Consider the following 13,440-nt stretch of genomic DNA (forward strand, 5'->3'; position numbering starts at 1 on the left):
GCGGGCGGCGGGGAGGAGGGCGGAGCGCGGCCCCGGGGCAGGCCTGGCCCCGGCGGCGGGTTGGGATGCGGTGACCTTGGGGGGCAGGGCCCGGAGGTTTGGCTTTGAGGTTCAATTTTACATTATTTCCCCCGCACTTGAAACTGCGGCGCGGTTACCGTCTGTCGCAGCGGTTTTCAGCCTTGCTGTCCCACGTCGGTCTTTCCCAGAGGTGGGCTGGAGGTGCAGGCAGGGAGGGTCCCAGTCAGCGGGCACAGCTCCCTGGCAGCCCCGCCGCGTGTTGCCATTCATAAACGTGTGGAGTTCGGCTGTGCAGCTCGGTCGCTCGCTCGCTTTCCTCTTCCTGGGGGAAGCTTCTGCCAGACCTCACTGATCTAATGGTTTCCTGCCCACGTGTAACCATAGCCAAGTTAATTTTTCGTCTCTTCAGCCAGAATCGTTTCTGTGGCTTTTCTTGTTTTGTTTTAGTTGAAACAGCTCGTATCTACTCTCCTTCTCATGCCAGCGTTTACTCTTCCTGATGTCTTTATGGACAAATAATGATAGCTCTTCCAGCCTTTGTTTTGCTAAGCTGTATTTTGCTCTTCTATAAAATTTACTTCAATTTTGTTGATCTTTCTAGAAGCTCATCTGTCCCCATGTTACTTCTCTCTTAAACCTGGGATGCCAGAATTGCAGCCAGCTCCTGAGGTCTTACCTTGCTGCCCCAGTGTGCAGGGCAGCGTGGGTGATCCCTGGCACCTCGGCTCCCTGAACGCTCATTGCTCTCAAACAGCAGAGCGGGTGGGAAAGGGATTGAAAAGAACATGTTTAGTATTGAAAGGGAGATGCCCTCATTAGAGACATCCAGCCTGGGAATGCACGCATATGTAACACATGCTGCTCTGCTGGTCCCCACTGTCACAGGCAGTTGGGAAGACTGAAGAAGAGGTACCATGTGGTCTCTTTAAAATATTTTCCTGTGTGTGGGTACAGTGACAAGGCAGTGGCCTGGCCTCCCTCCAGCCCTGGCCCTCATGCCTGCTTGCAGCCCTGTTGTACTGGAGCTCCCGAGGCTGCCAGCACTTAATACTCATTTTCTCACTTGCCTACTGAATGTCACCAGAAGAGATGCTCTTTGCAGACTTACTGTCATTGTAAAAATATGTTTCCAAAAGACATAGTCATGGTATAATTGAGCTTGGGGAAGGGCCTTTTACTCTTTCTCACCTGGCACTGCTCCTTATGACCCACATACTTTTTTTTTGTTTGTTTGTTTGTTTTTGTTTTGAGTCCATCAAAGCAGAAGAACATCAGTGTTTCCATAGGGAGGGAGATAAGCCTCCCTCTGTTCAGAAGGCTTTTCTTAATATTCAGTATTTGCAATTGAAGTCTGGTTTTGGGGCTGGGATTTGTATTGATTTCCCTCTTGCCCTCCCTATTTTATCAGTTTGTCAGCATCTCCCTGATTCTGGGCTGTTCTTCAACACACAAAGAGCTCTAAGACTGCATTAGGAAGCTGAGGGAAGGTTCACTCTGTTGAGGGGCGTCCCTGCTTACTATACTGCCAGCACAACACTGTACTTCATATTGTTCCTTGGCCTCCACTCAAATTTTGTGGTGGTGTTGGCTGTATACTTCAGCAATTTCTGGTTATGTTTAGTGTCTGGATATCTTTGAAGCTATAAGTAGCATTACATAGGTTAGAGCAGTCTTTGGGTTGCTCTAACTCATGCTGAGGAATGGCATTTGTGAATCTGTTCACAATAAGTCACAATTTGTCAACAGTTTAGGATGGAATTCAGAAATTTAAAATTTGTTTGGATATTGTCAAATTGATGCAGCTCATATTGAGCCTAAAGCCTTCACAATACATATGAATGTCATAAAGTATGGGTGATGTGGGGGATAGAGAGACGATAGAGTCCTTGTTTTGGAGACTTGAACCCTTCTCTCCCCCACCCAATGTTTAGTGTTTACAGTAGCAATATCTTTTCTTACATATTTTCCACCTTATCTAGCCAGAGGGATGGTCATCATTATAAAGCTACTATATAATGCTTTTTATTCATTCACTTGTTTCTTTTAATGTTGTTCCAGATTTGTGGATGCTATTTTTCTACCAGCTGTCATCGCAACACCAAATTTTATACTGATCCTGTTGAAGCTGTAAAAGATATACCCAATGGGGCAACTATACTTGTTGGTGGTAAATATTTAAATTCTTTGGGGATGCAATCACATGTTCTATTAATGAGATACTTTTTACCGTTTTACTGTGTTTCTTTTAATATTAACTAATCTGAGGACCCATATACTTACATGGGTATTTTAAACAAGTGCTTTCCTACTCTGCTGATGAGGGGCAGACTCTCAGTGAGAAAATCCCAGTTTGTTTTTTAGAGGAGGGAAAAAGCCTCAGAAAAATCATTAGGTTTTTTCCTCCACTGGTGAAGTGTTAGACTTTACTTGTGCCAGTTTGAATGCAGGAAGTCAACTTGGGCTTTTTCAAGTTAGCGTTGCTATGTCAGATGGTGAAGAAATAAAATGTGGTTTATTATTTTTATGTAGCATTCTCTATATTCTGTATGTGCCTAGTCGCTGGGTCTCTGTGACCTTGAACAAATCGCCTAACCTGTTTCTGGCTGTAGGAGGTGAAGATAATACTTACCTACGTTACGCTAAATGGTTATGTGTAGCTTTTCCAGAAGAGTCAAGAAGTCATACCATACTTTGACTGTGACTTGAGCTTTTGAATATTCTAGATGATTTCTACAATTTCATGCTGTTCAATCTACTGAAAGAAAAGCGATGTCTCTATTTAGTAGGTTGTAAGTGATTTTTAGTATTGAAGAAATAATGAATGGAATGTTGTAAAGCATGGGAAACCCACTGGAGATGGGTAATGAGGCAAAATGCTTTCTAACTTTTTTGTTGTTGTTGGAATGAAAGAAGATCTGAGGCTAAGTGGTTGGGAAGGAAATGGTAGTAGCTGTAGTGTTAGAGCCTGGCCTAAGACTTAGGCAGCTCAAATGTGGCATGGTGTTTCATTTTAGGCATACTGGGTTCTTGCATAATAGGTAGGAGCATGAGGCATCTCAGCCTGGGTGGAGATCTGGGTTACTGTGCTTTCAGTTATGCATCTTCCCAAGAGCGCTAAATTCCCAGATTTTTATCACCTAATTATAGGCTAAGCTGTACAGGAGAACTCCTCGTTCCTCCTGCTTGACATTGTTATGTGCAGCAAAGAACTGAAGGTTAGTTGGGTGGAAAGAGAAGGAGAAATAATGAGTACAGTGCTTAGGACACACATGAAGAGGGCCAAGGTCCTGGAGCTCTTCTCCAAAGGCCATTTGTGTGTGAGCAGACTTCTGATAGTTAAACGGCTTTCATCCAAACTGGGAAGCATCTAGTGACTGAGAAATTCCAGTACTAGGGTGCAACCCTTGCCAGAAGTGTTGGTTTATTTAGTCAGCTAAGGAGCTTGTTCTACTCAGAAAAGATTTTTAATTAAACAGTGCACATTTGCAGACTTCTGATTAATATGAATTCTTTCAAACACTTGTTACATATTCAATTTTCTTTTATTTTATGTAGGTTTTGGATTGTGTGGGATTCCTGAAAACCTCATTGGGGGTTTACTGAAGACTGGAGTAAAGGGAATAACGGCAGTCAGTAATAATGCAGGGTAGGTATTCATATGTCTGTGATTTAATAAGTACAGACTAAATATTCAATTCATGTGAAAAGGCTGATATGTATGAAAAAGTCTTACTTTTCATCATAAGAATTTTCATATTAACCACACAGCTTTGTTTGAAAGTGTTATTTTTGGAATGAGCCCAGAAAATACAGTACTGTATGTATACTCAGCTTTGTCAGGGAGCAGTTGTCACTGTTTTAGACAGTTGCAATTAATGTATATTTATATATATTTAACTGGTTGACTGTAACTAAGATTCTGACTTAGATGCTTTAAATGTAGTATCAGTAATTTTTTTTGTGTGTGTGAAGTTCTAAATAGGGATTTTTTTTTTTTTAACTACGGTTTGGTGCTTTCTGATTTTCTTGTAATTCTGTTACTTCAGAAAAACCCCAACACAGCAGTGGAGAATATTTATGATGAAAGAATGGAGAGCCTCTTTAATGGGTCTTGGATTTTTTGATTTATTTTTTTAAATGTTTGCCCATTAAGAAATTAACGTGGGATTGTCAGAATAATTTTTTTACATGTGATTTCTCAGCTTCTCATTAGGGCTAATTTTTACACAAGCTGTTCATTGTAGTAGACTCCACAATACCTAACAGTCTTCATATAGAGGAATAACTACAGCCACTTCTGTTGAAATGCATTGATAAAATAGAAATGAAATTAAATAAAAATACTGATATGCACAACATAATGACTTATCTTTGAAATCAGCATGGTCAGTAAGACTGCTATTCTGTTCCTTGCAGTGTTGTTGGGTGGCCCTAACCTTGGTTCGGTGACTTATCCTATTAAATGTCCCCTCCAGCAACATAATAATTCCAGTGTAATTTGGTTCATTGTAGATTTAAAGAATACTGGAAGACCAATGTCTCCTAGTGGCATTGTACTTTCTTTAGCAAATTTTCTTTGATTAGAGAGCTCATCCTAAACTCTATTGTCTTGCGGAATAGCTGTCTCATAGCTAGATGTGCTGGGATTATACACCCCAGTTGGAAAGGAAGGTAATTTTGGAGCATTCTTTCCATTTTATTTGTTGTTTAATGTTTTATAATGTTGCTTACTTTCATCAAATGGTAATATCTGTGTCACTACATTTTCTGTGAACTTTTTACTTTTGAATGCTGTATTTGTGGTGAAATAGTAATGAGAATTTTGTATTGTTTCCATGGAACTTCATTAGTGCTTGCAATTATGAGCCTTTACTTGGGTTGGAAGTCTCCCATCTGTTCTGTAGAAGCTTAGCCTTTATCCATTTGCAGAACAAGAGCCATAGGGGCGGGGGGAAAAATCGCTGGGAAACTGTTTTCTTCTGTACCTATGTTAGAATAAAAGAGAGACAGGCTTATGCAAGCCAGAAAGGTTGTTTGGGTATAAAGAACTTTGTTCTTCATAAAAAATGAAAATAGATGTCAAACATTGCTCCTTAATTCCTCCAGACTTGCCAAAGGCGTGAATTAGGTGGGATTTATCTAAAATGCTTTGTGCTGTTTTCAGCTGCATCATTACATTTCCCATATACTTTGCCATAGATTTGTATCCCAGTTTGGTTTGGTTTTAACCTGACTGTATTTAACATAAGTTAAAACCGGAATACCATTCAAAAACCACAGATCTATTTTATATATGTATAGTCCAGGCTTCTGAGGCTGAAGTTCACAATATGTTGATCTTCATTTTTTTTCAGTGCTTCATCCTTGCCATTGCACATTCATTGGATAACACATATGATTTGTATTGGTAGTTGGCACATACACAGTCAAACTCAAGCTCCTTAAGCTCTTCTGGGAAACAATTTCTACAGGATGATAAAATGGAGAGAGAAAGAGAGAAATCATTTTGAGTGGAAAGATCAATCACTTAGAGATCATTCACTTTCCTCATACTCTTATTTCTGAATGCCACACATATATGTAGACAGAAGGATTGCACAGATGCTCCTGGAAGGGAGGTGAGGGTTTGAATGCGAGGAAAAGTGAAAAGAGAAGCATTGTGGAATAGAATGGAGAAGACAACATTTTGTATTGTATTCTACATATACTTGTTGGTGTTATAGGTCAGAATTAATTTTGCTTGAAATAATGCTAACTTTCCTGAAAAGTCTTTGGATTTTTAGGCTGGAGTGATTACTGTGAAATGTTTGGTTGCTGGAGGGAAAGCAAAATTTAATTCCTTTTCTCTTGAAACTAGTTTTCATGAACATTCATGGCAGTCTGGTAAGCAGAACAGTGTAATGATTTGAAAATGCCTGAGCGCATCTAGGCTTTTCATAAAGTCTAGTTTGTAAAAATCCTGGTCTTGCTCTCATGTTGAACAGTATAATTTATTTTGAAATTAAATTCATAATAAAATATAGTCTCATCTATTGTTTTTATTTATTGTATTACTATTATATGGAACTTAGCCTGCTATAGTTTGGTAGGGTTCGGGAACCAGGTTAAAGCACAGGTGTTGTCATTGATAACGTCAGAATCCTCATCACAGCAATTGATACCATTTAAGCATCTTCTAATACCATGTCAAAAAGTATAGAGATATTATCAAGTATTGCAGTGCTAATAAATGGTTTTTAAAACTGAAGTAGCACAGCGATCATATACCCTGCAGCAATAGTAGTCAAAGGGTGAATTGTGCCTATAACCTCAAGATGTCAGGTACTTTGTGGGATGAGTAATTTGCCACTTTCCAAGATGCCTCAGGATTCAGTGTGTTTTGCTTTGGCGTTGTTGTGCTGCAGCTGATGCCCTGCTGTGTCTTGTCTTCCTGACTGCGGCTGTTTTTTCTTCTCCAGGTCTTTCAGCAAATAGGAGGTAATTGGTTGTGGTTAGGTTTTCTCATCCTGCAGTGGGGTTAGCAGGAAACTTCTAATTGGAGCAGGGAATGGGCCAAGTACATAGACAGATAACCTATTCTGGAGAACAGTGCAGCTACATGGGTTAAGTCACATGTCTTTCAATATGCATGAACCACAAAATGTGTTACAGAGCTGTCTGTTTATAACTAAAATAGCAGCAATGGAGACAGTGCTTCACTTATACCTAGGGGAAAGCAGTAATTAGGCAGTCCTGAAGTGCTCTTACTAACTCTCTTTTAGCTGGAAAGAAGGTTCAGCAGAGCCTTGAAATGCTTGGCAATGTTTGGGAACACCTTTAAAAGGAGTAGGATGTTCACAAGTTCACACCCTACTGTTCTGTGCTGCAGTGTAGTAGGGAGGAGATTCCTCCTGCATATCCTTGTTTAAGTCACGTAGTTGCTGGCAGGTGAAGTCCTTGTTTTGGCCTTTGAAAGGCTTGCCAAGGACAGGTTGTACAGTAGTGTATGGGCTGCTTTTAGGCACCCTAGTTAGAAACGTCATACTGCCAAACTTATTGTCTGTTGCTGTGCATTATGCTACTGCATACGCTGCCTGCTAGCTAGTGAAATGGCACCTTTAAGAGTAGTTACTCTTTTGCCAAGCCAAACAAGGCAAAGCGTTGGAAAGGGAAGCAGTACAAATATCCAGTATCTCTGGTATTTACACAACTAGCTGCAGGGGAAATTGGAGCTTGTGAACCAGGGAGATAGTGAAAGATACCACAGTGTGCTTCCAAAATACAGCCTCTCACACCTTACTTGTTTTGCCTATGTTGTTCATATTTTAAATACTTCCTTTACAGTGTGTTATTATAAGCCCTTTAAATTTAGATGATTGCCTCAGTAAGCTACTAAAATCCATTTTATTAAATTTTTGCTGCATTGTTGTTTAGATTTGGTTCACTCCACATATGTCAGTAGGTCCTCATTTTAAACTTTGATACAGTAAATTCACAACAAGTTGTGATTAGTATACAGAGCCTTGTTGCACATAGCTGTTTTTTCATCTGCTTGTGACTTCATGGTATATTGTTGCATGCTGATTTCAAGTTACAGTGGACTTGGACATTTCAGGTCAGCTTATGCTAAGACTTCTCCAATGCAGGCCGTCAGGCCTATTGTTTCAGGATCTGTGTTGCAACAAAAACTATGTTCTTGTCAACATAGCCCAATATTTAAAATGAAAGTTTAAGAAATTGGCAGCAAATTGTTATTTTTAATTAATTTTGCTTAATGAAATGAATAACTAATTTTGGTTATAATCACACTCTGAGATCAACACTTCTGTTCTGTCTCTACCATCTCAATAGGCTGAATTTGTACTTTGTAACAATGAAGTCTGCTCTTTGTAGTAGCGGCACATGTGGTCTAACTGTTCTATCAAATGAGCTACTTCCCCCTGGGTTTTGTCTGCTTTTGAGACTTAAATATGCATTCTTTTTGAATGCAATAGGGTTGAACAGTAGGGTTTCACTTACAGTAAAAATAGAAGTCACAGTTAGTATCTTAATTACTAATCACTTGGGTGATCATCTAAAAGGAGATTGACAGCGAGCTGTCAGATTATCACAGATTCAGACTGTCTGCTTAAAAGGCATTACCAGCTTTTTGAACCTTTGGTCTCTGTGCTCTTTTTGAAGAAGTTCTTTTTATGTTACAATGTTATACATTAGTAAGGAGAAAATAGCTTTGAGATAAACATTTGAACTGTTGGTCATGATGCCTGAGTGCACTGTGATTTAGTGCTGTTGAACATAATACCCCTGTTTTCCTAATGGGCTATTTGCAGTTGCCAAGTCTCCAGATAAGGCACTACTCTATGGCATCAGATACAACGGTAAATTCAAATGCTTTGAATTTAAGATAAACATTATGTATATTAAAGTTTAAGGTTATCTCATTTTTTCAGTCATTGCTCTGAATTATATGTTTCTGTTAAAAACAGAATGTGTCTGCCATCTTTGCCACAGACTCCCTGTTTGTTCTTGCATGTGTAACTCCTATGGCTTAAATCCATCTGTATTACTCATATATATATATATATAAAAATGTATATTTATATATACTTAAATATTTTTTTATATATATATATAAAAATATATTTAAAAAATACAAAAATACCATCAGGTGGAAATTACATTCCAGATTCACACAAAGTTGAGAAGTTTTTTCACATAGTATGAGGTGTCAGGTGGTTTTAATGGCATGAATTTGATAATCCGTTGATTGGGAGCTAAAGTGTAACTGAAAAAGTCTGTGAGGGACTGGGAAGAAAGCTTGTATGTACACAAAGGTATGCTCAGAGTATCTTACATTGTGTGTGTCATCTTTGTATATGCATAAGAAGTTCTTTAAACATCCTGAATTAAATATACTTTCAGAAGTGAAATACAAGGTCACCAATGACTTTTATCTGTCTTGGTGAAGAGGTAAGAGTGGAGTTAGGTAAAATCCTGCACATGGCAAGTTGCCAAAGTAATAAGGCAAGGTATATAAGATATTTTCAGTGTTAAGTTGATTATTTGAAGCAGTTTACTCTTTTTTTTTTTTTATGATCTCCATCCTTTGTAAAGAATCTAATCAGATGCTTTTTTACAGCTGTTAAATTGGTGACACTGTGTGAACTGTAAATCCCTGAAGATGTGACGAGGTCATCTTGCTAATTTTAGTGTGGAGGTTATTTAGGATTTTGGCAGGGCGAATTGTACTAAACTTTGCACTACATGGAACTACTGAGAAATCAGCTGTGCAGATGACTTTCTAGTTGTGATTACAAATGACAGAATAGAACTCAGCATGATCAAGGAACTGTGTCAACTTGGTTTTAGAAGAGTGACAATGAGAGCTGAACCTAGCTTTCAGCCAGGAGACTTCTGAAGTATGCATTCAGGATAAAATTCAAATATTTATTGGATTAAGTCTATACCATGTAACTTCACTGTGAAGGAAAAAATACAGTAACTCTAGAAAGTTCTGAATTGAGTTGTTATGCATAATAAAAACACAATATGCCATTTCATAGCAGAAAGGAATGTGGAAAGAGGAGACCTTGCTGCTGATGTAACCATGCAATGTACAATACTTGTCCTCTTCAAAAATTACCTGCCTTTGCACCCTTTCGGTGGACTTGGCCTATATGCCTGCACCCATCATTCTTATGGGAATGGAGCATTGTTTCTGGAGGAGGATGGTGAAGGAGCAATACTGCCATTTTGCTGTGAGGCTGGAGCTGTGATGAAGTTACTGGAGCAGAGAAGACAGGGTTCTCCTAAGAAGGCTTTAGTAGTGGAGGGAGAAGAGTGCAGTGTAAACACTGCAGAGAAGGAGCAGGAGGAGTTTAAGGCTCAGTCACGCCAACTTGCACACAGGGCTTTGTGATTCCTGGCAACCGCGGGCTTCCTTATTTTCTGTCTTCTTTCTCCCTTCAAAGTGGAAGAAGTCCCAGGCTGCTGAGCTGAGAGAGATTCAGTGCACTGTTTCTTTTGTCCTTTGCCATCGGCTGAAAAGTTGGTGAGAGTTTCTGTAGTTTCTGGGAGCTGTGACTCAACTGCCCTGTTTCAGTCCTACCTGTTCCTTCTCCTGACCAGGACTGCCTTAGCATATGGCACCATCCGTACTTCTCTCTTCATCCTGTTTTCTCGGTCACCTTCCCTCAGAGAGCTTCTACCTCTTTTCTGCTTTCCATTAAGCAGTTACCATTAGGGCCGATGGGAAGATGTCCTAGGAAAAAGGAAAGAAAAAAGGTGGCTGAAGAGAGTGTCTCAAGAATCAATAGGGCAAGTAAACATTATGCCTCTGTCTAATTTACCTTCCTATGAGCTGAATCTGTTTTCCTCTCCCTATGGGTTGACTCTCATTCCTTAGCTTGCCTGCATACCATGTACCCTGCTGGAAGTGAGGGACAGAAAAAGAGGAGAAACAGAATATCATCTGAGGTGGCTCCTTAGTAATCTTCCAGTGTAACGCAAGGGGGATTGTTGTGGTACATCGTCTTGCTGTTAAGAGCCAGCTAGAAGACTGGGGAAGACAAGTCATCAAGAACTGTTATATGTGGGTGATTGTCCACATTTATTTTACCCTTGGTGTGCCTGCACTTTTGTTTGGGGTCTTCTGGCAAATGCCATCTAGTAGGCATCTGCCAGTTCTCTGCACAAAGGCTGTAAAGGATCACTTTCTGATGCTGCTAGGATTATACTTTATGATTGTTTTTGTGGACCTATGAATGTGCATCACTAAGAACTCGGATGGTATCTTCAGCCACATACCTTTTTTCATGTTGGTAAAGTTTCATGCTATAGTCAGGCACCTCTGTGAGCCTGAAGGCTTAAGGCTGTGTTACTAAGGCATGCCAGACAGGTAGCGATTGATGCAGTCCTTTTAGTCGGGAAGCATATCTGGGCTTCTCTAGGAAGTGTGGACTTACCGGGAGACCTAATTGCATGTAACTTGGAGCAGACTCTTTTGAGGACTGAAAAGCTGCTGTTACAAAGTAAAACAGATGAGATCAAGCCACTTTTAAGTGCAGAATGATAGAGGAAATTGTTTCCCTCTCCCACTCCTAGCCTCTTGCCAGGAAAATTTCTAGCTCTGGAACAGGTCCATCTGTTACCAAGTTGCATGCATAGTTGTGCAGCACTCGGACCTGCTGAATGCCTAGAGACTGCTCTGGTATCTCCAGAGGCTGCCTAGGGTCTTTATATAAAGCATTCTCCAGGAGTAGGACCAACCACAAATATGCTTTTTTGCAGAAGTTGCAGGAAACTCTAGTTTCTGCTTGAGGTGGAGCCTTGCCCCAGGATTCTTACTACATGCTTTTCTTTCTCAATCCATAGTCTTCAGGGGTGGTGTAGTTACCTTCCCATATAAGGGGAGAAAGGTCATGTAGGGCATCATGTTAGCTCCTCTTTGGCCTACATGTTTTAGTTCTCCAAACCTCAAATATTCAAGTTAATTTTTCATAACTAGTGACTTCTGGTCTTGGTGGGATCTCCTAGGAATATGCACTGCAGGGTCCTGGAGAATCTTTGAACAATGGGTACAGAGGAAGACTTCTCTTTAAGACAAGTAGAATGAAACCATCATGCTAATTGGTGCTGCTCACCATCCCTTTCCAGTGTTCCCATTAAGGGCAGCCAGTCTGTCCTGACCACCCCCACTTTTCTTAGATACCTATAAATGTCTTTAGAAAGGCAGAGAGAGAAGAAAGTGTAATTTCCTCCTTTTACTGAAAAAAAAAACCCCAAAGCCATCTTATGTCTCTTGCCAGAGTAGTGTTGCATTCCAAGTCTCCTTTTTTCTGCATAAGAATGCAAATTTCTATTCCCTACTTCCATCAGGCTGTGTAGGGCTTGTTGGTGTGTGAAGTTTTTATCAGCTTGGAAACTGACGTAATTGCTTCTTCCCTGTGATGTAGAATGTGTTTTGCTTGAGCCACCAAAGAGAAAGGTCTGAGAGCTGCAAATTACTGTTTATCTGGAGTGCAACATTGACATGCTGCCTTTGACTGCTTCCAGTATACTTGAGATACGTGAGCTAGATCTGGCTGGGAGTCATCTTTGGCTAATTTTTTTATTAGAAAAAGCAGACATTAGTTTTTGACAGGAAGGTTTGGTAGGTCTGAGAGGGACAAAACAATAGGAAGGAACGTGTTGCTAAACAACCAGACCGCCTTAATTTTTGTTGTCCGCATAAGTAGAATGGGGAACTTGGGTCACCTGTGTTCTTGATGAGTGCCAGGTTACATCTCTTTTCCTATAAGTGTTTCATATATTCTGTTGATTCAGATTTCATCCTAATACAGAACGGGGAAACTTCTACAAATCTTAACAATTTTGAGCACAAAAGAACACATTCTCTGTCTAGCACTAATGTGTACTTTCCCTCTTCCGGCACCACACATAACAGCTATATCAACTTCCACCACGCCTTTTTCCTTCCTATCTAGGGCAACACATTTTTATTGAGCTCACCTTTGTTTAAATTTTTAAAGGACTGAATCCAGCTTTTAAAATAGATATACAGGATGTATTCTTTCCATCCACTCAGTAAAGGATCTTTTTTTTCTTTTCGTGGTTACTATTTGTTTGGAAGGGCATTGCCTGCGAGACAGATATTTTAGGGGTAACATTTTCAGCATAAGTGTAATTTAAGCTGAAAAGTTCAAAGTAACTTTTGGCCTAAAACAACACAACCAAGAAAGCAGCAAAATATGGAAAGGGAGAACAAATAAATAACAATTGCCGTAAAAAATGTTACGTTGAAAGAAATTTCCCTAAACCAGAAATTGTTTTTTATTTTTATTCTGGAGAGCAAAGGATAGGGAGAACAGGAGCAAGAACCGCATTTTCACTGCTATGTGAAATGGTGGTTTCTTAGGACATTCAAATACACAAAAAACCCATAGGAAATGTAAAATAGGCTGAAGTGCTCAGAATGAGTTTTTGGGGGGAGATGAGAGAAAAACTGATGTGCGTGGAAAGCAAAAGTTATTTTAGCTGGAAAACTGAACGCAGATTGCATCCTTAAAAAAGGTGGATAGTGCTAGATTTCTTTTAAGAAAGTTACATCTAAAATAAACCTGTAAGATGAGTAACAGCAATTGGATTTTGTGTTGCTGCTCTGAAGATGAATGCATCTGGGAATTGAAGTAATTTTCTGTTATCAGGCAGACAGAGCCTCTTGGTGCATGACTTTCTGAAGGTAAAATTCCTCTTCTCATTGTGCTAGGGAAATAAGGTTGTAAGACCTGTGTGCTCAGTGACTGATCATCACTGCAATTTTATTTCTGAATAAATTGACTGCCTCTGAGGTGAGCAGAGTGACTTAAGAAGTGAAGAACAACTTGGGATGAGTGTGACAGAGAGTAACTTCTGTGCAACTTTCCGTTTAATTGCTATAGG

The 13,440-nt window shown here is 39.8% G+C and overlaps 1 protein-coding gene across 1 annotated transcript in view; it reads left to right on the plus strand.

Moving 5' to 3' along the window:
- Positions 1-13,440, plus strand: part of OXCT1 (3-oxoacid CoA transferase 1) — an 89,575-nt gene that overhangs the window by 5,952 nt on the left and 70,183 nt on the right. The window contains exons 2-3 of the mRNA XM_010585831.1: positions 2,080-2,188; positions 3,577-3,667. Coding sequence (XP_010584133.1) covers positions 2,080-2,188; positions 3,577-3,667 — 200 coding nt within the window. The remainder of the gene's footprint in view (positions 1-2,079; positions 2,189-3,576; positions 3,668-13,440) is intronic.

Source organism: Haliaeetus leucocephalus, unplaced genomic scaffold, assembly GCF_000737465.1.
Source record: "Haliaeetus leucocephalus isolate CR32 unplaced genomic scaffold, Haliaeetus_leucocephalus-4.0 Scaffold120, whole genome shotgun sequence".
NCBI classification, from domain to species: domain Eukaryota; kingdom Metazoa; phylum Chordata; class Aves; order Accipitriformes; family Accipitridae; genus Haliaeetus; species Haliaeetus leucocephalus.